This window comes from Ostrea edulis, chromosome 9 (assembly GCF_947568905.1).
Source record: "Ostrea edulis chromosome 9, xbOstEdul1.1, whole genome shotgun sequence".
NCBI classification, from domain to species: domain Eukaryota; kingdom Metazoa; phylum Mollusca; class Bivalvia; order Ostreida; family Ostreidae; genus Ostrea; species Ostrea edulis.
In genome coordinates this window covers 1123135-1150922 of record NC_079172.1, presented here as the reverse complement: position 1 = coordinate 1150922, position 27788 = coordinate 1123135, and the positions used below count along the sequence as shown (strand labels likewise).

The window sequence follows — 27788 nt, the reverse complement described above, 5'->3', positions numbered from 1 at the left end:
TTAGATTGATCAGTCCCTGAAACTTTCTTCTTTCCCACTTGAACGGTGAGCGAACGGTGAACGCACGGTGAACGAACGCAGAGCGAACGATGAACGAACGCAGAGTGAACGGTGAACGCAATTTGGTGAACGGTGAGCGAACGCAGAGCGCAAAGTGAACGGTGAACGAACGCTGAGCGCACGCTGAACGCAAACTGATCTATTTACTCGGAATGTTTCGGATTTTTCCCTGGGATTTTACTTACTTCATAATCAAGTAATAAAATACAGCTGTACATGTACATGTATATTTCATCTATTGATAAAAAATTAATTAAACCGGAATCATGATACAGCATATTTTACAGTTCTGTATATATCCAATGTAATATATTTTTTTTTTACAAGTACCGAGTATACATGTATATATTTCATGAAAATATCGCAAATTGTACATTGATACACGCAACAGTCATACACAAACAAAAGCAAATTTCGTATGTACATTGTGTATACCATTATATGTACAGATACATTTAATGCATGGGTATCGGTCAACAGGGGATGCTTACTCCTCCTAGGCACCTGATCCCACCTCTGGTGTGTCCAGGGGTCCGTGTTTGCCCAACTATCTATTTTGTATTGCTTACAGGAGTTATGAGATTGATCACTGTTCGTTATCTTCACCTTACATATAAACAATGCATGTGAAAAGGAAAACACTATAGTCTACATGTGTAGTGACATCCAGAATTAACAGGTGTTCATGTATGGCTTCAAACTTTACGAGCTCGATCGTTTGGAATACCTGTAATTAACAAACACCCCCGAAAGAAGTCAAGATAGATGCAGTAAACAAACAATACGGACGGTATACCCTGTGTCAACACCTCAACACTCCTAACAGTATTAAATATTCATACTTACATTTTGTGTCATTCATTTGTCGCAGCTACATCGACCGGAGGAAATAATCAGTACATAACTTTCTATTTTTATTATTAATGTGACCATAGATTGCAGTTAGATCGTGCAATGTCTGTATATATTTGATGTAGATAAAACTGTTTATTATACTGAACTACCCGTAGAATGCTTAAAGGCTAATGCAGAAACGTACCAGATAAACAATTACATCTTTGCATTAAGGACAAATGTTACAAAAGTTTCAAATTTGGCAAGAGTAGTAAATATCAGTTTATTGACAATGTCTTTCATAAATATAGGCGTAAAAATAGCCATATCAGTTTGACATTCTGACACGTACATAGGGTACAATGTACATTATGTAGCATCGTTTGTTTGTTTTTATTTTTCAAAGTAGAGGATGGGGGTGACTTACTTGTTTAAAACTCATGTCAAGCAATGCAAAAATAATTATAATATTTTGTGCCCGAACTTGTAAATGCTAAATCGTGAACACAGGGGAAGAGGTTTTCATTACCTGAAACTGCTTATTTTTTGTACTTGGGTTAGATTCATAATGACAAGCTCTTATATTTGTCTCCCATTTAGAATTGTTTTTAACAAAAGCTCAAATAAACCTTTCAGCATTCACAGTGGATAATCCTGACATTTTGTACTTCAAAATTAAATTTCTGATATAGTAAGAAAGTATCCTTCCACTCTTACGCACGCGTTCAATTTTTCATTTTCGCCTTGCTAACAAGATTGGTCCTTTCACTTTGGTGTTCCGAATGACAATGAAAAGACTGAACGATGAACGAACGGTGAGCGCACGCTGAATGCTTTGTGAACGGTGAACGAACGGTGAGCGCACGCTGAACGCAAAACTGTGAACGGAGAGCGCACGGTGAACGTACGTTGAACGAACGGTGAACACACGCTGAACGAACGGTGAACGCACGGTGAACGAACGGTGAACGCACGGTGAACGAACGGTGAACGCACGGTGAGCGAACGGAAAAATGGCAGTAAAGTAGAACGTTTCAGGGACTGTACATATAACAATATTTATCAATTCTTATTATCAATTAAAAAAACAAAATATAGTGATAACTAGTAGGGATGTTAACGAATATTCGAATATTCTTCATTAAAATGACAATGCAAGAATGATAAGTTTGGTAAAATGTATTGGAAAGTTCGATTGAGAGTTATCTCTCTTTAGTTATGAACAACCCACCCACCCCCAATCCACTCACCTACTCGTATTTGTAAGTATGCGAGCGGATCTAACATCTTAATTTAATTAGATTGACTTAAAACCGACTGACAAACGAATTTGTTGATTATATTACAGTAGCAGCTACTTTATCGGTCAGCTGGGTTCAATCTCCGGTGTCCAGATAGCTCAGTTAAATTGGTATAGAGCACCCGATTAGAGATTCAGAGGGCCTGGGTTCGAATCCCGGTCTGGTTCGCTGAATTCTCACCCTTCCTGTTACATTTGGTGCCGTGACCAGCCCCTGGAACTGAGAGATGAAAATGCCCACCAGGTGATAAAGATCCTGGGTTGATGTATTCAGGTGTGAAGATACATGATTTGAGGAGGGAGGAATATTGCGGTCAGTCGGGTTCGATCGCCGGTGGTCAGTTGGTAGTTGGTAGAACACCTGACTAGAGCTTCAGGGGGCCCGGGCTCCAATCCCGGTCTGGTCCGTTGAATTTTCCCCCTTCCTGTTACACTACAAAAGCAATGATGTGTATTAAGAATTGGGTCTGGGGGCCGCCGTGAGACCCCAGGGAGTCGAGGAAAAAGGGTCTTGACCCAACCCAAAACAATGCCATGATGGGGACCTGGAGGTTGACGGCCGAAAATGCAGTCCAATGTTGTTGTTTTTAAAATGACCTGAATATTGCAGTCTTTATTCCCTATAGATAATAGCTAAAATATTCCGATGTTTAAAGGTATTCTGTTTTTAAAAATATTTCTGTGGAATATGTAACAAAATAGATTTGATGTTTGATATCAATAATAACATACGTTATTGATTCTCAAAACATTCAAACTTATGAAGACGGGGAAGTAATCATTGACTGATTAATTAAATTTTCTGTCGAGAATTTGTCACTCCTTTTGAGATATCACCAGCTGTACGTGAAGTACCACAAATTTAGACCTATACTTAGCGCTCAGTGTTGTAGTAGTGAGAGTTCGTTAGCGTGTCAATGCCTGCCGCGACGTGGGACCTCCGTTTTTAAGGTCATATCCAAAAGAAAGTAAAATGAATAATAATAATAAAAAAAAAAAACACCCCAAAAATAAATAATCTCTAAGCAAATTAGAAAATAAAAATATCTCATTCTACTTTTAGCAACATAATTTAGATAATTATTGATCAAATTACCTCGAACGAAAATCAAACAGTCCGTCTCAATTTTCTGTATGAAATCTTTCCTTTTTTCCCCACAAATTGAGTTATACTGACCTCAGAAACTTTCTCGGGTTTTAGTTTGACTTTTTTAAATGATTTGATATTGCTTTGAATGGATAGTATGAAGTTTGACAGTAAAATTCTAAAAACAAAAGAGATCTATAAAAGATGAACAATGAAGATTCTGTGTATTCATTTGTGGTGTTGTGTAAAAGTCGCTACGCCACTTGATTATAATTCTATACAAAAAAAGTGAATGAATTACTCTCTTGATCGCATATTGTTGTACAGCAGTGGCGGATCTAGAGGGACGGGGTGGGGGGGGGGGGGGTGGGCGGTGGTAGCGGGGCTTGATTAAAAATAACCATGTCAATTTTGTTTATTGGCACCTATGTTGTTGGGTGTTTTTTTAAATAGTCCATTTTTTGCCATTTCGGGATCTCCACGCTTACAGGGGGTTCAAGAAAATCTACACACTTTGGTCGCATATCTCTCATTTTCAAAAAAAAAAAGGGGGGGGGGGGCAAGATCCGCTAAATTGTAGAAATGAAAATATATTGAAGATTACACATATAGGGGCAAACCTGAAATCATGTTGCACAATAACGTCACGCCGTGGGTGAGTAAAAATGGGGGAGGGGTGTCAAGAATGAAAATGTACGCTGACATTTTTTCCAATCTATTTTTAGATGTTATAAATTTACGTTGGCGGATCTAAAAGATACGGGAGTACGTGTACCCCAACCCCCGTTCTTTGGTTATTGTATTTGGGGGGGGGGATATAAATAGATTTCCCTTTTCCTCTCTTTGGTTGCAAAATTTTCTTGATCCGCCACCAGAAAAAAAAAAAAAAAATCTTGAAAGGATTCCGTAAGCTTGTGTGATCAGACAGAAAGCTTATATTTGCGGGTACTTAGCGAAAATGACTGTCGGGTACAGTACTATTACACGTAGGTACCATTTATTTAGATTCCTCTGGTTATTTGGTTTTGCCTGAGTTGCAGGAAAGAAATATTCAGGACAGACGAGTTTTTCAAATTGCATGGGTCACAGGGTGTTGCTAAAACGCGGAATAGAAAATGGAACGGAAAATATTGTATGCAGCGATGTAGCTGCAATAATGTAGCCTTATCCAATTTTTTTTATTCTGACGTTTTCGGGATATCTCCCTAAAAAAAATAAAAAAATCAGGGCTAGCAGCTGTAGTATCTGGGGAGTCGTCCCCAGTACGACCTGTTTGGCAGACAGCTTCCGGAGCCCGGATGACAGTTCCCGCCAAGAGGCATCTTTGAACTACAGCTTGAGCAATATAGACGTTCAGTATACGAAGAGATACACACACAGTTTAAAAGGCACTTACAGCGTTATGCATAGGTAAGTCTGTGGGTAACTCACGGGATTACTGGGTCACTAACACCCTAATTACTTTATTGGCGCCCGACGTGGGGCCACAGGCTTATCGGTGAATTGACAGTTTGTTGTTTTTTCACACCACGCTGGTCAGCCGCCATATTGGCGGGAAGTCTCAGTTTGACTTGGAAATTTTTTTTCACTTTCAATTAAATTAAGATTTTTGTGATTATTTTAGGATTTAATATTTAATTACAGAATCAATTTAGATTATTGACATTTGCATTTTTGTATATTTGTGCATTGTTGTGTATTATGGATACATCTTTTGATGAAGCGCTGTCTGGATTGGGCTTACGAGCCCACCCAGACACCCCCGCGTTCACGCGTCGTGGCCCTACGCTGTCGCAGTTAGCTTCAGGTAGAGTTGATAACCCATGGGGTTATGGGGGGGGGGGGGGGGGCTTATGACGGTATGTCAGGTCCCGGGTTAGAGCCATATTCCCAAGGTGGATCCTTGGTTGGCGGCGATCCCTTTGTCACGCCGTCCTTGCCTTCCTGTTTGAGGGAGGGGGGTGGTAGGTTGAGGGGTGCCCCAGGAGGGGGAGTGAGGTTCTCGGACACTCTACTTGGTTCTAGGGAGGGGGACAGCCCAGAATGGGGTATACGGCGTAGGTGGAACTCAGCAGAGAATCTAATTGGCCTAGATTCACCCAGAAAAGGTTCTGGACTTGACACTTCGTGGTCTAGGGATAGGAATAGGTGGGAGGAGGATTTCTTGTCCCCCATGGGGGGGTCAGTTATTCCTAATGTCTCGGCAAGGCCCACACCGGGTAGGGGGGATGGTTTCAACTATGGATTTAGTTCAGGGACTTTCCCGGAACATCATACCCCCTCCCTGCATCCCTATGCTCCAGGGTCACGGAGGTTTTCGGCCCCACTCCCTCGCTCGTGGGCCGATGATCAGGCAGTAGGCCAGCTTAGTCAGAGTTTACCTCTGGGGGGCTTAGGTTCACGCTCACAGCGTCCCACTCCCAGACAGGATCCCCCAGTCGCCCCTTTTTCGGAGCCAGGGATTTCCTATGGGAATTATCACCCCCCACAGGCCAGCCAAAGCTATGACCTACTCACAGGGTCCCCACCCCCACATGCCCATCCTTCACATGTGCAAGACCCTTCGGCTGGGGGGAATACCCCCCATCCCCAGCATTCGGTACCCCCTAGGCTTGGCGGTTACGCTAGCACACCTATGCCCTACCCTACCATGATGACTCCACCCTATCAACAGGGACCCTCCGCTTATCCTGGCACCACGGCCTGTGGGTTAGGGGACGAGGGGGGTAGAGTAGCTCACGTTCGGCCCCAGTTAGGTGTTCCCGACACACATACCCCCTTCCTTGGACCGTTGGCCCAGGGGCCCGCTCCGGTGCCCCACCTCCCCACGCCCGCCCCTCAGTACCCTAGGTCTGGGGGATACGCGACGGGCACTGGAACACACGCGCCTAAGTACAAGGATTTGCGGTACGACGGGAAAAGTAGCTGGAAGTCCTTCCTGCACAAATTCGCTCGCTTGGCCCGTAGCCAACAGTGGACTGAGCCTGAACAGCATGACCAATTCTGCTTCTCCCTGGAAGGGACCGCCAGTGATTACTACACCCTGTTGCTGGACACTGATCGCAACCTCTCATTGACCGACATCCTGAGGAGATTTGAGAAACGTTTTGGATCCTCAGCGCCAGACCTGTCACACCAGCTGAACTTCCAGTCAGCGTCCCAGAATGCAGGCGAGTCTTTCAGACATTGGGCAGATAGGGTGCTTACCCTGGCCACACAAGCCTTCCCATCCGTGCCAGATGTTCATACTCACGCCATTCCGCGGCTATGTTATGGCGCCGAGGACCGGGACGCAGGACTCTATGCCCTGGATGGCCAGACGGTTGAGGAAGCTGTTGATCGGATGCAGTATTACCAGCATTCGAGGCAGACTAAGTCGTCGAAGCCTAGGCGGGATGTGAGGCAGGTAGCCCAGGAGGAAGCCCCCGATTCTGACAAGGAACTCAGGGAGATGCGCCAGCGCCTTCAGGAGATAGAGAAGGAACTCCGAGGGCGGACCCCCTCTCCTCGGAGACCTTCATCGCCACCTTTGAGCGGAAATCGGAAGTCAGTAGGTTGCTACAAATGCGGGGCCATGGGGCACTTCAAGAGGGAATGCCCGGAGCTGAAGGGGAAAACTGAGGCGAACCAGGGTCAAGGGGCCAAGGCCAAGCCTAAGGACGGCCACGAGACGCAGCAACGTTCGTCAGAACCACGAGGGCGGGGAGCCAAGACCCGCCAGTCACAATTTAGTGGAGGGACTACGCAGCGGGAAGTCAGGGTGCTGACTCCAGAGCGCTCCACAGTTAGGCCAGGGCCGTGCGATGCTCGCACGGGGACAAGTCGGTTTGCAGGAGGACACAGGCAGGCGCCCTCCTGCATGCGCCGCTCCAGGAAGGGCACTCTCCAAGTGCGGTTCAAGGAGGCATCCGAGGAGGAGGAGGAGGAGGAATCCGATGACTGGGTCATAGGGTGGGAGGAGGACAAATACGAGCCCTCTCCCAAGGATATGTTGTCGGGATTCAGGCTCCCTGAGCATATCGTGGTGCCGGAACTGCCCAGGTTTGGGGCAGAGAACCAGGGGGATGGGGAGGAATTTCCGGAGGATTCGGAGGACTTGCCGGATCAGGAGCCCTCGCTCATTCAGGAGGAGCAGGCCGGCGCGTATCTCGCGCCCAGGCCTAGTGAGTGCCCGGAGCCAGTTAAGGCGCAGGTTCAGCCCAAGGAGGAATGTGGGCTGGGGGTGGTCAGTGGCCAGGCAGAGGACGGGACCGTGGATATGCCATGCCGGCATGCGGGAGAAGCGCATGAAGAGTTGCCTGTGCCTATAGGGCAGATACGCCCAACCACCGGATTCATGGTCGAAATGGTAGTCCAGGGAGTCAGACTACAGGCAGTGGTAGACACTGGGGCGGAGGTGAGTGTGCTGTCCACCCGGGTCTACGAGGAGCTCGACCCCAAGCCTCCCATCAAGCAGCATGTGACCTTGGTTCAGGCAGGGGAAAACGCTCGGATGAGGGGCTTCGTCATTGGCCCTGTGGCAGTTTGCCTGGGAGACACAGAACACAACGTCGACCTGTATGTGGCTCCCCTGCAGGACCAAATGCTGCTAGGTATGGAGTTTTTGCATCAGCAGAAGGCCCACTTAGACCTGGAGCATGGCACCATGACCTTGGGAAAGGAGAAGGTCCCTATGACGTTCGGACGCCCAGGAGGGGGACAGGAGGCTCAGGTTTCGGTGACAAAGTCTATCAGGGTCCCAGCTGCCTCAGTCGTCTTATGCCCTTGTCATTTGGATAAGGAGTTGGAAGACTTCGTAGTCAGCCCTCAGATCACACGACTCTCGAACCTACTACTGGTGCCGCACACTTATCACACTGGGGGGAGGTCAGCAGTGACCTGCATTATCAACGCCTCGGACGAGGATGTGTCCATCCCAGAGGGCAGTGTGATAGGTTCAGCCTCGGAGGCCGGATTTCGGACGCCGACTCCGGACATAGTCCGGAATGTTTGCAGTGTAGCTAATCCCCACACTGATTCGGGGGCTGAGGTCCCCGAACACTTGAAGGACCTCCTTGATCGCTCGTCCAAGGAACTGACCCCGGAGGAGCGACGGATGCTCGCAGACCTGCTCAACGATTTTCAGGACGTATTTGCTACGGGGGAATTCGACTTTGGCAATTTCACGGCTCTGGAGCATGAGATCGACACAGGCGAGGCTCGTCCAGTTAAGGAGAGGATGAGGCGCACCCCGCTGTTCTTCGTGGACGAAGAGGAAGCACATCTTAAGAAGATGTTGGATGCAGGTGTGATCCAGCCCTCGGTGTCAGAGTGGGCCTCCGCCCCTGTGTTGATCAGGAAGAAGGACGGGCAAGTTCGGTGGTGCTTAGACTACCGTAAACTCAACGACGTGACCCGGAAGGACGTATTCCCATTGCCCCTCATTGACGAGTGTCTAGACACTTTAACTGGCAATGTGTGGTTCTCGAAGCTCGATGCCAACTCAGCTTTTCACCAAATCAAGATCAGCCCTAAGGACAGGAAGAAGACCGCCTTTGTCACGAAGTACGGGCTCTTCGAGTTTGTTCGTATGGGATTCGGATTGTGCAATGCGCCGGCGACTTTTTCCCGTGCCATGAGCCTGGTGTTAAGGGGACTCACATGGAGTATAGTCCTGGCCTTCCTGGATGACGCCTTTTTCCTCGGTAAGGACTTTCAAGGTCATTTGGACAACTTGAAAGCGGTATTCCGGAGATTCCGGGAGTTCGACCTGAAATTCAAGCCCAAGAAGTGTGAGCCGTTCCAGACTAAGGTTGAATTCTTGGGGCGCCAAGTGAGCGGAAAGGGTATTGAGATGGGGGACACTTACATCGCAGCAGTGAGGGAGTGGGCTTCCCCAACCAATGTTAAGGAGGTAGAAAGGTTCCTGGGGTTTGCGAACTACCATCGGACCTTCATAGCTGGGTATGCCCAGTTAGCGTGCCCGCTTTATCAGGTGACAGGGAAAAAACCCTTTGAATGGGGTCACGAGCAGCGGTCAGCATTCGACGCTTTGAAGAAAGCACTCACTAGTCCGCCTACACTGGCCATGCCTATAGCAGAGGGTATGTTTGTATTGGATACGGACGCGTCAGGGGAGGCCATAGGGGCTGAGCTCAGCCAAATTCAGGACGGGGTTGAGAAACCTATAGCTTATGGGAGCCTTGGCCTGAATAGAGACCAGAGGAAGTATTGCACTACACGGCGGGAGCTACTGGCGGTTGTGAGGTTCACTCGCATGTACCGCCATTACCTCCTGGGAAGGAGATTCAGGGTCCGGACAGACCACCATAGTCTCATTTGGCTGCTGAACTTCAAATCCCCTCAGGATCAGCTGGCCCGCTGGCTAGAGGAACTTAGCCAGTATAATATGGAAATACAGCACCGCCCAGGCCGGCGCCATATCAACGCTGATGCCCTATCCAGATTGCCACACTCATCTTGTGCCTCTGGTGCCGCTTTTGCTATTCATCCCAGCGACCTGCCCTGCGGAGGTTGCCTGAAGTGCACGAAGGCTCACCAGTCATGGAACACCTTTGTGGAGGAAGTGGATGACGTGGCTCCACTCGCCCGCCCGGGTACTTGGACTTACTTAGAAGAGCCTTCGACGGACGAGGAAATTGACTTGGCTGAGGACTCGGCTATCAACTTGGCCCAGTGCAAGCCCGGAGTCGTCCCGGAGGGCCACAGCCCTGAGATCAGTGAGGCGGCTTGGAACTATGTCTCCCGAGAAATCCTCGGGCCACCAAGCCAGATAGTGGACCTTGAGAGTGATGACACGGCATCTGGTCCGTTCAGAACCCAGGTACGGCTGCTCACCAGTCCTCAGATACCAGCTGTTGTTAGGACACTTACAGATACCGGCAGTGGTTCCCTGTCCCTCGTAGGCATGACCGCAGACGAGATGATGCAGAGCCAACAGCAGGATGCGGACTTGAAGCTCTTTGGCCAATGGCTGTCAACTGATGGAGAGCCGGCGGAGGGAGAGCTGTTCCTAGCAAGCCCGGCTTTGAAAAATTACTGGATTGACAGGGAATTTTTCATGAAGGATGAGGACCAAGTCCTTTGGAAGTTGGTGGGGGAGGGAGAGTCGAGGAGTCGGCTATTGGTAGTCCCCCGGGAATTGAGGGAAGAAGTTCTCAGGCTGTGCCACGACGTCCCTGCCTCAGGCCATCAGGGAATCAGCAGGACTAAAGCCCGCCTTAGGGAGCGCTTTTTCTGGTATGGCATGATGAGGGAAGTAGAGGGCTTTGTAAGCACTTGTGGGCCCTGCAGCAGGAACAAGCATCCCCAGCGACACGCGCGAGCAGAGATGATAAAGTATCATGCAGGAGCTCCCATGGAGAGAGTGCACTTGGACTTCCTGGGCCCACTGCCCAGGACTGACAGTGGCAACGAGTACGTGCTTGTGATGGTGGATCAATTCACTAAGTGGGTCGAGTGTGTACCACTTCCCTCCCAGACAGCTGAAGTGACCGCCTCAGCAGCAGTGAACCAGTTCTTTGCCAGGTTTGGCTGCCCGTTCCAGGTATTTACTGACCAAGGGCGCAACTTCGAGAGCAAGCTCTTTGCAGCAGTCTGTGAGCTACTGAAAATCCATAAGGCACGAACAACCCCTTACCGACCCTCGGCCAATGGCCAAGTAGAGCGGTACAACCGGACGTTAATGGATGCTGTCAGGTGCTACATAGACAAGGCTCAGAACAGCTGGGACATACACTTGGCCCAGATAGCAGGCGCCCTGAGATCGTCTGTGAATCGTAGCACAGGGTTTACGGCTAACAAGTTGATGTTAGGTCGGGAGACCAACACCCCAGCAGACCTGATGTATGCTCCCCCCATACGAGGCGAGGACCTAGACTTAGAGGACTATGTGGTGAACCTGGAGAAGTCCATCCAGGCCGCCCACGAGATCGCCCGAGCCCGACTTCGGACTACAGAGGAGCGCATGAAGCGTGATTACGACCTTAGGGTCAGGTTTCGAGCCTATCAGGAGGGGGATACAGTCTATGTCCTGGACACAGCCACCGTGAAGGGGAAATGCCGTAAGCTCAGCCTCTCATGGAAGGGTCCAGGGCTGGTGGTCTAGAAGCTCAGTGCCCACCTCTACCGAGTAAGGACCAAGACGACGGTTATGCTGGTCAACCATGACCGCATGAAAAAGTGCGAGGACCGTGACTTACCTCGCTGGCTTGCCAATGCCCGGGAGAGGTACTTAGCTGAAAAGGGCTCATGTCAGGCCATAGACGAAGGGGTTCATGCCAAAACCCCTACCGGGGCTGTGTCAGAGCTGGAAGGCATCCCGAGGACACAGGACCCGGCAAGTCTCCAGGATCCAGAGGTTGCACAGGTTCCCCCGGAGGAACCAATCCCTACACCGAAGCGCAGACGGAGAAGACCGCGTAAACATCGCGCGCTGTCACCGGCTCCCCCGAGTGCCCCCTCGGGGAAAACGCGCTATTGCCTCTGCCGCCAGGCGGACGATGGCAAACTTATGATACAGTGTGATAGGTGTGAGGAGTGGTTTCATGGGAAGTGTGTGGGAGTGACTCTGGAAGATGCAGAGAGGTTAGATAATTATGTGTGCTCCCCTTGCTCCTGTAAGGGTACGGGTGGCTCACACCTTCTTCTTTCTCTTTTCAGGAAACAACGTGACGCTGAGTCAGAGGGGGGTTCCCCCCCAGGAGCTGGAGGAGGGAGCGGGCACGCTCCCAGAGGGACGACTCCTCATCCCAGAGCGGGAGGAGGCGGAGGGCCACTCCGCCACCCCGCAGGCCCAGCCCAGTAAAGATCCGGGAGGACTTTGGGGACCCCAGGGATGCGGGGGCTCCCAATCGCCCTAGCCCCCACAGCAGTCGGGACTCGGAGTGCCCCCTGCTGTGTGGGGTAGCTACCCGGAAGCTCCGGCAGCATGTCACGCTGACCCATTTGCCGCCGGTCTTCCGGCGTGGCGTCCCCCCCTCCCGGGAGGTCTCGTCCATCCGGGAGAGGGTCCTGAAGTGGTTGGCCAGGACCCTCCTCGGCCCAGGTGCCACTCTGTCCGAGTTGGCATCCTCCTTACGGGCCGAGGAGGTGTTCCCGGACCCCCACGGTGGCCTCACACCAGACTTGGTGGAGGCCATGGACAGTCTGTGTCGTAGTGTGGGGGAAGCCCCTCCCCCAGTCTACGAGTTGCGCGGGGACGTCCATCCCGCACTCCTCCTCCATTGGAGGGCACAGGCTGTCTTGCTTGTCAAGATAGACCCCTGCTCGAGGGCGGCCTACAAGAGGTTGGCCACCAGCGAGAGGATAGGTCGTAGGCGCTTGAGGGACTTCTCTATGAAGCCCAACTCGTCGGGGGGTCCCTCACGCGCCAGAACGAGGCCCTCCTCGGGGGCTCCGGCTCCGGGGACAGCTGCTCCCACGGCGCCGCCGGTAGCTCCTGAGGAGGCCCCGTTCATCCGCCAGGAGCCGAGAGATGCCTCCCCCTTCTCAGACGATGGGCCTCCCCCCCTTGAACCGATTCAGCCAGAGGGGTGGGAGTTGGACTTTGAGGAGGAGGAGCCGGTCGAGTGGTGCCCTCTTGGACCAGAGATGATCGAAGGGGGTGCCACCGACCAGCATCAGGGTGAGGGGGATTCGTCCCCCATGCTCGAGTTTGGGCAGAGCCCTTTGGACGGGGATATAGGGGGCCCTCCGGTCGGTGGGGAGGAGTTCCCTAGGCCGCCCCCTGGGTTCGTTACCTCCCAGTACATGACTGCGGAGATGCCTCGGGGGTGGCATGGTGCCCGCAGGGTGACCCTGGCGGTGATCCAGGAGTGGTAAGTCGCTCCTGGATGTTTTCCCCTGGTTTTGGGGGGAGGTCACAGTTTCAGTGTGAGAGCCAGGGGTGACCCTGGTCCACATGGGGGGTGGATTTTATGGGGGGTTTCCCTTTACCACCGGGCAGGGGTGCATGGCCCAGGACAGGCTGTCCGGGTTTGCACTGGGGACTAATTCGGGGGGTTTCCCCGTCAGAAGTTTAGGGGGTGTGGGTCACAGGGTATCCCTGTTCCACATCGGGTAGGGACCTTAGAGGTCTCAGTTAAATTCTTCCGGGAGTATGCCCGGGTCCTCTCTTTGCCGGAGTTTTCCGGCGTCCTCGGATAAGTCTCTCCGAGGGGGCGTGGCGCGCCCACCTTGATTACTGGTTAGACCCATTTCTCCGTCCTTCAGAGAAAACGGGGGGGAGTGTAGTATCTGGGGAGTCGTCCCCAGTACGACCTGTTTGGCAGACAGCTTCCGGAGCCCGGATGACAGTTCCCGCCAAGAGGCATCTTTGAACTACAGCTTGAGCAATATAGACGTTCAGTATACGAAGAGATACACACACAGTTTAAAAGGCACTTACAGCGTTATGCATAGGTAAGTCTGTGGGTAACTCACGGGATTACTGGGTCACTAACACCCTAATTACTTTACAGCGATGTTATGAGGGTCACCTGTTAATGGATGAAATTGACTGGTTTGAAGAAATATGTACCGGTCAGCGTTTTTATTACTTAAAATGAGAACTTTAAAACAAACTAATCCTTGAATTTAAAGCCAAAATATTCACAGCCTCATGTCAGACTAAAGTAAGAGTAAATTCGGACGGTTGAATGCCATCCATGTCAGACCATTCGGTGTCAGGTTTATCCGTTCCACAGTTGATCCGTTCCTAGATGATCCACCCCATGGTAAACTGTATGTTTGTATAATTGTATAAGAGGCAGTCGAGCAATGCATCTGTTGTTTCAAGTGCAGTGATCGTGAAATGTTGAAATGTTTTACAGGACATTCGGTCTGGTAAACACAGGAACATTACCGGACCGAATCACATTTTACCAGACCGAAAAAAGTAGTATTATTTTTATATTAAAACATGAAAGACTTTGAGCCTACTGGTCATTGGATTTTCGTTTTAAAGGTTTACCATGGACTGCATTACTGTTCCATTTTAATTGGAACATGTTGCCGTTTTTGTATGGGTTTTTTTTATAAATGGAACTGGAAGTCGAAACGTAGCTCAGCTATTTTTTTCTCTACCCACTGGTACCGGTACCCATTCAATTGGGGGAAATAGCGTCAAAATCGAACAAATTGGGAATTTTCTACCAATGTATAGGAAAATGATTTCAGCTAAAAGAAAAGAAAAAATACAACAAAACAAGAAGTATTCATCTCTTTACAAACTTCTTTACGGTAATATTTGTTGTTGTGAAACATAAGGAATCATCGTACAAAACACACTGTCATGATCTGTACTTTCGATTTAATACCGGAAGGGAACATTTTAGTTAACTCGTACAATGTTTCAGACTAAGAAAATTACGATTTCAGCGGTCTATTTTTCGGCAAGTGAATTGGGAAAAATCAACGGTTTTTGGCATTGGAAAAGGTACCGTTTATCGGTACCAGTTATATAAGGGGGGACAATGCTGCGTAGTTTTCGAAACCGTTGCTGGAAAGTCACCGGACATTCGGACCGAAAATATAATGAAGTTTACCGGACCGAGAGTCAAATTACCGGACATGTCCGTCGGTCCGACGACATTTCGCTTTCACTGCAAGTGCGATAATCAGTCGGTGCTACCGTTTGAGCGATCGCAGCTTCGTGTTTAGTTTTCTCCCAGGGTTTTATATAAAAAATCGTTAAAACATGTATGTGTAGCGGTCAGCCGGGTTCGATCGCCGGTGGCCAGATAGCTCAGTTGGTAGAGCACCTGACTAGAGATTCAGGGGGCCCGGGTTCGAATCCCTGTCTGGTCCGTTGCATTTTCTCCCTTCCTGTTACATTTGGTGCCGTAGACCAGTCCCTGGAACTGACAGGTGAAAATGCCTGCCAGGGGATAAAGATCCTGGGTTGATATCTTCAGGGTGTGAAGATATTTAAGGAGGGAGGAATGTAGTGGTCAGCCGGATTCGATCGCCGGTGGCCAGTTAGCTCAGTTGGTAGAGCACCTGACTAGAGAATTCAGGGGGCCCGGGTTCGAATCCCGGTCTCGTCCGTTGCATTTTCTCCCTTCCTGTTACATTTGGTGCCGTAGACCAGCCCCTGGAACTGACAGGTGAAAATGCCTGCCAGGGGATAAAGATCCTGGGTGTCTTCAGGTGTGAAGACATTTAAGGAGGGAGGAATGTAGCGGTCAGCCGGGTTCGATCGCCGGTGGCCAGATAGCTCAGTTGGTAGAGCACCTGACTAGAGATTCAGGGGGCCCGGGTTCGAATCCCGGTCTGGTCCGTTGCATTTTCTCCCTTCCTGTTACATTTGGTGCCGTAGACCAGCCCCTGGAACTGACAGGTGAAAATGCCTGCCAGGGGATAAAGATCCTGGGTTGATATCTTCAGGGTGTGAAGATATTTAAGGAGGGAGGAATGTAGCGGTCAGCCGGATTCGATCGCCGGTGGCCAGTTAGCTCAGTTGGTAGAGCACCTGACTAGAGAATTCAGGGGGCCCGGGTTCGAATCCCGGTCTGGTCCGTTGCATTTTCTCCCTTCCTGTTACATATGATTGAAATATTCTTATGTTATATATACCAGGGTTTGACATTTACTTTTTTGAGCACTAGACCGGTCGGGCTACTTCAAATGATTTTTGCTAGACCTGACCTTAAATCCACTAGCCCTGACCAACTTTATGATAGTTTCTCCATATTTAAATGCACTTAATTCAAATGACAAACATAGAGTTTGCATGAACTAAAACGTACTTAATTGTCTCCAAAAAAAGAGCTTTAGTCTCGTCATTCAATTTAATGCTTTCATTATCAAACACATTTTCTGTTTCTTTAGATTCTACCCAGCACGGAAATTCTCTAGTCCATTTAAAATAAAATGACCACAACCGTTTTTTTAATCTCTATTTCATAAGTCATGCTTTGTTTCTTCCCAACCTTTTACTTCTTTTCTCTTGGGACATCTTTTCTTGAGGACGAGAAGTCGTATTTGAATATAGAGACATTCCCGCACATATGTCAACACCGAAAATGGATGTTTACGACGTAATTTATTAATTTGATAAACACTTTCTTATATTTGATTCAAATAAACTGGGTTTTTTTTAAATGAAAATAAATTCATCTAAAACATAACTTTACATACATTAACATCGAGTAGATGTCGTAAAACATCACTTATTTATTTATTAGAACTAAAATAGAGATTTTGTCATCATGCGGTTCAAAATTGCTCGCAAGCTCTCTTTTTTAGTTAAGAATAAAATATCTTATGGTTTAAAGTAAATTTTCTTGTTTATTTTTTTCAACACGACCAGTCGGACTAGTAAATCGACATTTTACCCGACCGGACCTATCATTTAGTAGACTCAGTCGGTCGGACGTGCATTAGTGTCAAACCCTGTATACATTTCATTTCTGCTGCCTTCACTGTGACACACGAAATGTTCTGAAATGTATGCTCTCAGCAGTCGACTGCCTCTACTTTCCTTTTTTCTACTTTCAATCTTTTCAAGGTACTAATTGTATGATAAAAATACCCAAACCTTTCAAGTTTGTAAAACTGTAAACAGCACTGCCTTGGAACATAAAACGCATTTCAATATAATGATAATTTTAAATCAATAAATTCAATCATTGGACATGGAGGCCTACACATATAATATGCGCGGATCACCCACCCCCAATCACGTACACCACCACCATGCACTCCTATCTAATTTTTTTTTAAATGACATTCATATGGTAATCCCCTTATACATGTAGTAATGGTATGTTCCAAAAGAGAAAATTAGAACAATTTTTACAATATTGTACATAATCCTAGTAGTAACACAATGATGAAATATATCAGTATTCACATTTAATTATTATACCCCCCGCAACAAGTTGTGGGGGGGGGGGGGGTATACTGGAATCGGGTTGTCCGTCTGTCCGTCCGTCCGTCTGTAGACGCAATGGTTTCCGGGCTCTAAAGCATTATCCTTTCCACCTACTGTCACCATATCATACATATGGACTACCCATGGGATGAAGATGTTCCCTATTGATTTTGGGGTCAAATGGTCAAAGGTCAAGCACACTGGACATCGAAGTAGCAATATGGTTTCCGGGCTCTAAAGCGTTATCCTTTCCACCTACAGTCACCATATCATATATATGGACTACCCATGGGATGAAGATGTTCCCTATTGATTTTGGGGTCAAATGATCAAAGGTCAAGCGCACTGGACATTGAAGTAGCAATATGGTTTCCGGGCTCTAAAGCGTTATCCTTTCCACCTACAGTCACCATATCAAACATATGGACTACCCATGGGATGAAGATGTTCCCTATCGATTTTGGGGTCAAAAGGTCAAAGGTCAAGCACACTGGACATTGAAGTAGCAATATGGTTTCTGGGCTCTAAAGCGTTATCCTTTCCACCTACAGTCACCATATCATATATATGGACTACCCATGGGGTGAAGATGTTCCCTATCAATTTTGGGGTCAAAAGGTCAAAGGTCACGTGCACTGGACATTGAAGTAGCAATATGGTTTCCGGGCTCTAAAGCGTTATCCTTTCCACCTACAGTCACCATATCATACATATGGACTACCCATGGGATGAAGATGTTCCCTATCGATTTTGGGGTCAAAAGGTCAAAGGTCATGCGCACTGGATATCGAAGTAGCGATATGGTTCGGTTTGTCATGCCGTTTGTTTTTTACACTTAGAAAAGAGGTAGTTTATACAGACCCTGAAACGTGCTACTACACCTTAAAAACGAACCGAACCGTTCCGTGCAAGAAACGAACCGTACCGTTCAAGAAACGTACCGTACCGTGCAAAAAACGAACCGTACCGTTCAAGAAACGTACCGTCCCGTTCAAGAAACGAACCGTATCGTTCAAAAAGCGTACCGTACCGTGCAGAAAGCGTGCAGGATAATATTATGCAAACCCCGCCCCCAAAAGCCCGAAAGCGTACCGTACCGTGCAGAAAGCGTGCAATTTATGTCACGTGACCCACTTTTTCAGCCACAGTATATTATTTTCACAATGGCGCCCGATGGGAAAGGAGGTCGTAGACTATCGCTGGCTATTCGAAGCATTATCCTCAAACATCACGAAACTGATTTTCAGTGATCAAAAATAAAGTCAGGGAAATGAAAATCGGACTTCGCGTGTTAAAGGATAGGAATATATATGTATTATCATCATTTTATTTGATTCAAAGACAAATGCAACAGATATCTAACATTATTAATTATGAATGACTGAAAGCTGACAAAAAAGCACGTACAAACTTCACGTGCAGATATCCTGGATCTTTCATAATGCCGATGATAAATCACAATAAATGTGAAGTGCAGAAAATAATCATTGTGTCATTTGCGACTTTAGTGTATTCAAAACAAAATTCACTTCTTCTTAAAAACTTTTCCAATTTAGGCACTGTAATTTATATCCGGAAACTTAATACGCTTTGTTTTTACACTTACGCACGCCCATGTCGGGGAGCAGTTCATGTAACAACTTTTTATAAAATCGTAAATTAATAAATGTCTGATGAGAAATGAAAAACAAATTGAAACGTAATAACAACCATTAAGAATTAGACTTAAACAAATTCTAAAAACTTTTATTCATAACTTTTATGTACGTTATCAATATGGAATTATTCCATCGATGCAATCAAAAATAACGTCTCATTTCCCCATGTGCACATTCTAACACAACCACAAATCCTGCAGCCGATAATCAAAGAGCCTAATAGGACCGATCGAGTGAAAACAAACTATCGAAACGTACAATTTACACGAAGTCAAAGCGTTCAGGCCACGCCCACCTCATTAATAAAACGTGCAAACCGTTCACAAAGCGTGCAGCTATTTTTAGCAAACCGTACCGTGCAAGAAGCGAACCGTACCGTTCAAGAAGCGTACCGTACCGTGCAAGAAACGAACCGTACCGTTCAAGAAACGAACCGTACCGTTCAGAAAACGAACCGTACCGTTTATAAAGCGTACCGAACCGTACCGTGCAACTGGTGTAGTAGCACGTTTCAGGGTCTGTACCTATTATCAACACCCTTCAGGAGATTGGGGTAAGCGGGGGGTATTCTTAGTGAGCATTGCTCACAGTACCTCTTGTTGAATAAAATTGCAATATATTTAAGCACCTCTCCACTGTTGTTGTGAGAATACTTTAATTAAGAATAATTCAGAAAACTAGAATTAATTAATGATTTTTCAGTCGTTAATATAGCAAGTGGCATGGTTGGTTATCATGAAGGGGGGGGGGGGGGGGAGGGTCATCGTGGTTTGCATTACCTGACATGTTAAAAGGAAATGGATTTAATACTTATCATTTTTAGTCGCAAAAAAAAAAAAAGATTTTAAAAAATGTTTTCAATCCGACCGAATTCCATCGATTTTTTTGTAATTCTTTAAATAGCATTAATTCAGTACCTGTTCTCCCTCACATATTCTAACAATTTAACTTATGTCTTGTTAGAATAATAAATTCCTATTGAGAATTTAGTATTTTAATCAGATTTGTCGTTTGCAGTTGATAATATATACAATTTGTATTCAATGCCATATTATGCCTAATGTTTACGTATATTCAATATTGTCCCGGTAGTATGACATTTACAAATGTAAATAACAAGTATGTATTTAGATCCACCACTGTCATTCTTATTATGACGTACGTCAAAACGTAGACATGACGTCACACATAATCTTTGGAGACCCCAAGATTAGGATGATTTGATTTTGATTTGATTTGATGTTTTCCGCCACACTCAACAATTTTTCAGTTATATGGTGGCGACCAGTTTTTGTTGATGGAAGAGAGAACCCAGATACAATACACCTGGGAAGAGACCACCGACCTTCCGAAAGTAAACTGGGAAACTTTCTCACTTACCGGCGCGAGCAGGATTCGAACCCGCGCCGACAGAGGTGAGAGGTCGTGTGATTTTGAGCGCGATGCTCTAACCACTCGGCCACAGAGGCCCTAGATTAGGATGATAATCCACGTAAATTCACAATCATATTCCAAGGTGTGACTTTGCGAGATCTCAGCCATCTTTGACAAGGGACTTCTGGGATTGGCGTCAAAAATGTTTCCTTGTTCGAGGTTTAGATTTAGCTCGGATTATTTCCCGTGCTCGCTATTAATCATTAAGAAGTTTAAGTTTATTTATATTAATACACCAATCAATGTAAAAATGTGTCCATTAATCATTGTGAAAACACCTTGGTTACAACTTTGAGAGCTCTGATCATAACTATAATGTTACAATCGTTGGACATTAAGTAACTGCATCTATAAGAGTATTTCTTTGTTGTTGTTTTCATGCTAAGATAGATGTACATTTGTGAGACAAATTTCTCGTCTATGACGACGTTTCGCAGTCACTAACTACACAGAGCACAATCCGCCGCACAACCGTCAAAAGTTTCCCCCCGATTGTATCAATAATGGTTTGAGAGAATAAACTGAACTGATGCAGGCAAGATCCAAGCAGAAATAATTATACGCATAAGTGACGGTCTGTATACGCTACCACCACTTCCAGAGATCAGGAATGATAATCTTTGACTTTCTGGACACAACGTCTCTGAAACCGCGCAATGGATTTTGTTCAATTTTGTAGTATTGTTTAATGTTAGTCACCATATGTAGTTGATTATATTTCGCCGCTATTTTGATTTAATCAATTTTACAGGAGTTATGGGACTTTTGTGCTAATCAACTTTTTTGCGACGGCTAGGGACACATGGCTATGAGTAGTAATCTCGTTTGACTAAATAGAGTAAATTTGAAAGTATTCATTTTCAAAATATTGTTGTATACTATCCTCCACTTTTCATCTATATCATATTTCTCTAGTGTAGCAGTCCTCCTTAAATCGCATTGATGCATCTGTCAGCAGCATGACAAAGTTGCATTCACGTAACAACAGCTGTATTATTCAAACAATTTCCATATTCGCTTACAATTCAAATCTAATCCAAAAAGTATGAAAAACAAATGATCTAAATTACGGAAATGTATGATTTTTGGTTTTGGTTCTCCCCAGTATGACCTGTGAAATGTATGATTTTTGGTTTTGGTTTTCCCCGGTATAACCTGTGAAATGTATGATTTTTGGTTTTGGTTCTCCCCGGTATGACCTGTGAAATGTATGATTTTTGGTTTTGTTTCTCCCCGGTATGACCTGTGAAATGTATGATTTTTGGTTTTGGTTCTCCCCGGTATGACCTGTGAAATGTATGATTTTTGGTTTTGGTTCTCCCCGGTATGACCTGTGAAATGTATGATTTTTGGTTTTGGTTCTCCCCGGTATGACCTGTGAAAGTGTTTTTGTCTTTCTTAATTGTAATTCTCTCAGACAAGTTACGATATTTTTTTCAGAAGCCGTCCTGGTAGAGAGAATCTGCCGCTTGACCAGTATCACTGATCGGGTCAGTGGTTATCCCCAGTACCTCAAGGTCACTATCACAGAGGAGTTCCCCCATAGCATCACTATTCCACGTGAACTCAATCCCAATAGTATGATGAAAGGTTTACTCCAGATACCCCAGGATTACAGCCGTGTTCTTATTTAGTAAGTGTCTATGTGTTAAGCAAATTTTATTCTATGCCATCATTTTAATTTTTGAGATGGTCTTATGAAAGGTTGTTTTGTCAGCTTGAAGAACTTCTCACCCTTATAATGCATTACACACCCACCCTCGAGTACAGGGGGTTATTGTACATGTCATAACTCACCCACCCCCTAGTACAGGGGGTTATTGTACATGCCATCACTCACCCACCCCGAGTACAGGGGGTTATTGTACATGTCATCACTCACCCACCCCTAATACAGGGGGTTATTGTACATGTCATCACTCACCCACCCCGAGTACAGGGGGTTATTGTACATGTCATCACTCACCCACCCCGAGTACAGGGGTTATTGTACATGTCATCACTCACCCATATATACATTTGGATTTCATTCACGTGATTTGTTTGGATCTGAGATAAGAGGAATTTCTGAGGCACTTTAGTAAGTAAAGCTGTTGAGGATTATTACATTTAATATGGCTCCAGAGAAAAGAGACTGCGTGTGAATGCTTGCAGCATGTCGAGGTACTTTTGATTAGGCCTTACAGTTGACGGTTGATTCCTTGTCGATGATAATATACTAAGTGTGGACATCTCTTTGTTTTCTGATCGTAATTCTTGAGTAGATTTTATTTCTAGTTATTGATCGACTTGACATTTTTATGACCGTTAACTTGCATTATGGCAGTGGGGGCAATATCATTTTAATTTTGGTATAAAAGAAATTCTAAATAAAATGTTATTCTGAATAACAAGTTATATGCATGTTTTCATGCATCGATATGAATAAACAGAAAATAGGTCATCCAAGCTGGGACAGTGTCAAAAGTAGTTTGGACCGGAAGTGCTTTATCTCACTTGCAATATACACCACACGTATGAGATAAATATCATTATTTATGTCGTAATGCCCACATCCTCATTTAGTGTAGATTCCAGTTTGTAGACACAATGATCTCAGATGGGGCTACAGAAATGTGGACATACAAAGACTCATGTGACCAGTAAGGTCCATCAATTCTCTGTGATAAATCTTCTTAAGAACCACAATGGTTATTGGTATACATAGTTAAATCACTATACATGCATCCTCATGAAGTGTACATTCAAGTTTGTTCATACCAGGACTCCTGAGGTCAGGGTGAAGTCACAGAGGGAAAATGTTTTCTTCCAACATAAATTTTCTATTTAGGAACCACAAATTTAAATTCATTTTACAAATAGATCTGCAAGCATCATCTTGTACATTAAATTTGTGCACAACACGACTCTTGAGTTGAAGGTGGTGTCACAAATTTGTTCCCAAGATGACTCTTGGGTTCAAGGTGGGATCACAAATTTGTTCAGACCACGACTCTCATGTTCAAGGTAGTGTCATAAGTTTCTTCACAACACGACTCCTGGGTTCAAGGTGGGATCTCAGATTTGTTCACAAGTGTGTTCACAACACAACTCTTCGGTTTAAGGTGAGGTTACACGTGTGTTCACAGCATGACTCTCAGGTTCAAGATGGGGTCACAAGGAGGAATACAGAGATTTGGGATTTTTATGTTAATGGAATAACACTGTAACTGAGATGAGCATCCTCATTCATTGTAGATTAGTTATTTCATGTTAAGATGACCCCTCATTCATTGTAGATTACAGTTATTTCATGTTAAGATGACCCCTCATTCATTGTAGATTACAGTTATTTCATGTTAAGATGACCCCTCATTCATTGTAGATTACAGTTATTTCATGTTAAGATGACCCCTCAGGGGCCTGGGGTTAGAATGGGGTCAAAAAGAGTTCTAATTATCACGGATGATCAATCTAGACATTTCTAAACATAGTATTATTGAAGTATGGAATTATTCTAATTATTGGAATTTATGAGATTGTAGGGAAAAGTCATTAGTCACAACTAACTACTAATAATATCATTAAACTGTAGGTAAATTTACATTAGTTACAACTAACCTACCTAACTAACCAACCTACCTAACTAACCAAACTTTTGTTTACTAATATTGGGTTGGCTGAAATTTGCACAGTGCATGCCTATCCCTATGAAAATTGAAGTAAATTTGACAGTTATTTGAAATGTGACAGTTCTATATGCCTGTGTTAAAAGTTGTAATGCACACAAGTTTTTGGGAGTTGAACTATGTTCAATCTCCCTGGGTCATCACGCACTTTTCTGCGCAGTAATTTGTATTGATTTGTATAGTGGTCGTCAGCGGGGGTTCTGTGTCAGCTGATTTACTCCTTGGTAAATCAACATAAACTTTTATAAACATCCGCCATTAAATAATCCATGTAACTTTTCTGAATTAATCTAATTTTGATAATTGACATATAAATAAATGCAATGATATTGTATTCAAATCAATTTGAATACAAGATTTCGATCAAATTGATACTGATAGACATAGAAAAATAAAAGATAAGGTTGAAAATTGTCGTTTGTAGCGCAGCGTCACCTATAAACATTGATAGGGAAACGAACGACAACTGCACACAAGCCCTATTGACACCGTTGCGCGAAATATCGAATATGGTGCGAAACCTCAGAAAATTTACAAGAAATAACTCTACAACATTGTGTATGTGTATATATTTGGTTTTTTTTTAATGTGATATAAAAAATGCTTGATGTTTCATGTAGATTGAATTAAAACACGTCATTCCCAGTCAACAACTTTCGATTGGGATCGGAATACGGAATAAAATTTCTTATATCCGGTGGCAAAGTGAAACTGCTTCATGCTTCAAGTTATTGAATTACGTAGTAATTGCACGTTACACATTACAGAACTGTTCCTTTTAATAAAGAAAGTCACAAAATAGATCTATACAAAATGAGTGTACCTTATTCATTACTGTTTATACCGAGCTTTCGTCGACTATAATCTCGAAATGGCGTGTTTCGCTGCGCTTGATGACTGTAAGGTCCACATTTTCTACGTGAGTAGTGTGATATTTGTTTATGAATTTTTTGCGCATACATGGTATGTCTCGGCTAGGAATAATGGAAACTTTCTCACCTATGTATGTAAAGACATATTAATCTCTATTTTTAAAAATGTAGAACACTTTTATCAAATGACAATGTTTGAAAACGCTTAGAGCCCCGATGTCAGAATTTCCTTTTCCAAGACATCAATATGTCAAATTCATTATCCTTTTTGAATAGTATGTACCATATTTTGTACCAGTTATCCATTTTGAATTCCCTATTACAATGGAATTTTGCTGCACTCTGTAATGTTTGAGTGGATGTCATGAGTGTGTGTCAAACAGAAATTTTAAGAGCATGGGATAAGGTGCTGCCATGTATTACTTCACTATCAAAGTTTAACCCAGTTGCCACAATGTTGAATTTATGCTGCAAAAAGGATTGGAAATTGCTCTGGTCAAAACACACTGTTTATTTGTCTACAGATGAAAGAGACATGAGGATTCTCCCTCACAAACTGAAAAAAAAAAAGAGTTATGGATCTTGTACATGTATAGTTTATTAATCACTATAGATTTCCAGGATCACAAGTCTGATTCCACTATATGCTTTCCATACTGTCAGGTTCATTCACCCCCCTGTTTGAGCCACAGTATAATATCCCAAATACCTTGGCAGTAAATAACATTATTTGACTAGTGTTTCATTTTTAGCGGAGTTGCGATGAAGTCGAACTCGGCTTATGATCTGATGAAGTGCCTTTGGGCGGGCAGGCGGGCACGCATCAACATTTCATTTCCGCACCATAGCTCTTGAGCAAATTATAGGATCTCATTCAAACTTAGATTGATTGTCACCCTCAGTAAGATGAGGAAGCCTATCGATTCTGGGGTCACTAGGTCAAAGGTCAAGGTCACTGGTTATAAATAGACTGAAATTTGGAGAAAATTTTGTTTTCCGCACCATAGCTCTCGAACGAATTATAGGATCTCAATCAAACTTAGATCGATTAAGTAAGACAAGAAGCCTATCGATTCCGGGGTCACAAGGTCAAAGTCACAGGGGCTATAAATAGACTGAAATTTGGAGAAAATTTTGTTTTCTGCACTATAATTTTTTAACAAATTATAGGATCTCAATTAAACTTAGATGGATTATCGCCCTTGAAGAGACAAAGAAGCCTATTGATTTTGGTCAAAGGTTAAAGGTCAAGGTAACAAAGGATTTAAGTCGGCTGAAATTTATGTACGCAAAATTTTGCTCCCTGCTTGATAATTCTTGAAAACTTTTCTGCCGGTTCCCTCTATGCCCATTCCTTGCGCAACTCGGCTTGTGCATTTCCGATGCCCGACAATTTATTATTTTTTTTGCATTTCATTTATTTTGAGTTATTATACAATTATTTACCATTCCATTGATCCTCTACAGGACTGTAGTATACTCAGGTGACAGTTTAGCATATTGGACTACCTTTTCAAGTAATGAATCCTTAGAATTAGCTATAACTAGGATTAAACTTGAATGTATATATACAGGTGAAAAACTTCTTCATAACTGCAAGGCATTGATAACCATATCGATTTGAATGTTTGGGCCATAATATGTGGTCACATTTTTCATCAGAATATAAAGGGGTGAAATTCTAGAAAACAACACGACTTCATTTACTCGAGGAGCGTTGCGGCCCATGGGCCTTCCATTATCCATGTTTGCTGTTGTAACGCTTTGAAAAACAACAACAGTTGATTTGTATCTAAAATAATGATAATATTCAGTCATTTATCCCCCTACCCTTCCAGTACTATCTTTTCTAGCTGAATTTCCACAATGTTCAACTCCCACGAGTACTTTAAGTACTTTGATCATTTATTTGCATCTTGTAATCTATTGATGTTGCATTTGTTTGTGTCTGTGTTATTTTATTTTTATTTCTCAATCTATGTTGGACTTGCATTATTAATTCACGCATGCGCAGATAGGGGTTATTTCTGCCGCGGCAGTACAGTAACCTCCTAGGGGTTAGTACTGCCGCGGCAGAAATAACTTCTATCTGCGCATGCGCGGCATTTAATAAAATGCTTCAAAGTAAACGAAAATCCTTGTTATCAACAATTTTTCATTACTCTATCCATATGGCATGGGAATCCCGCCGCTATGAGTAACACGTCTCAGTTACAACGGCAAAGTGCACTGAAATGCCGATCAAAGGTCGTGCCGCTTCCATGAATGTTGACATGTTTCAATTTAATTTTTTGCACTACAACTTGTGTCCGTACGATCAACATCACAGGAAAAGACGATAAAAGCATGATATATGCAATAAAAGCATGACATATGCAGAAAACCCATGTATCTGCGGCGAAAACGCGATGAAATCCAAACCAGTTCTCTTCCCCGATGTAAACACAGCCACAGCAGACACAGCTCAGCGTCATTTCCGCTTAGGATCTGACGTCGCATTCACTCAGTTGCACTGAGTGAAATGCCTCGGCGGATCTAATGGTTATTTACGCTAGGAACGCGAACGCGAAATAAACAAGCTACTGTATACGAAATCACAAATTACTTTGTACATTTATTTAGTATTTTTTGTTGATGGTGATCAACAATGTGTATTACATTTAGGTATTGATATAATTATTTATGTTGACATTATAATCATTACAACGTATGACAGGTATAGATATCTGATTTGCTTACTGTAGTTTCTTCGTTTGCTATTTTCTATAGTTACTTCGTGTTTCTTTGGTGATGGTGTTAGATTTAGTAATCAAGTTAATGCAAGTCAGTTTTAAGTAATTTGGGTGTAACTTTCGCCATTACTGCGCAATGACATAATTTTCGAGACTTAGCGAATCCTTCTAGATGTAAATAAGTGCAGACTGTAGGTGGGAATGAGAGAAAAACGTTTTTTCATGCTGAAAACGTGATGCAAAGTTCGAGAATCTTGGATCCGCCAACCCGTTTCATAGTCACTTAAG

At 44.6% G+C, this 27788-nt stretch overlaps 1 protein-coding gene, 1 long non-coding RNA gene and 1 other non-coding gene across 5 annotated transcripts in view; all 3 read left to right on the top strand.

Moving 5' to 3' along the window:
* Positions 1–11433: 11433 nt before the first annotated feature.
* LOC130049934 (uncharacterized) lies at positions 11434–11954 on the top strand. The gene is made up of 2 exons (XM_056148180.1): positions 11434–11844; positions 11943–11954. Exons 1-2 carry the CDS (start codon positions 11434–11436, stop codon positions 11952–11954), a joined length of 423 nt encoding a protein of 140 aa, XP_056004155.1.
* A 9-nt stretch (positions 11955–11963) lies between these two features.
* The window catches only part of LOC125660613 (uncharacterized), a 136982-nt gene continuing 121157 nt past the window's right edge, over positions 11964–27788 (top strand). For 2 of the 3 annotated variants that reach the window (XR_008798311.1, XR_008798308.1), the window contains exons 1-2: positions 11965–13682; positions 21669–21861. This is a non-coding gene — a long non-coding RNA (uncharacterized LOC125660613). Of the gene's footprint in view, positions 13683–21668; positions 21862–27788 lie in introns of all 3 variants that reach the window. The other variant, XR_008798309.1, reaches the window with a different exon arrangement.
* On the top strand, positions 15468–15540 carry Trnas-aga (transfer RNA serine (anticodon AGA)). Its single transcript has one exon. It is a non-coding gene; the product is annotated as a tRNA-Ser (tRNA).

Excerpts from the sequence above, each read along its gene's own strand:
- LOC130049934 (XM_056148180.1), top strand. The coding sequence starts at position 11,434 with ATGCTGGTCAACCATGACCGCATGAAAAAGTGCGAGGACCGTGACTTA.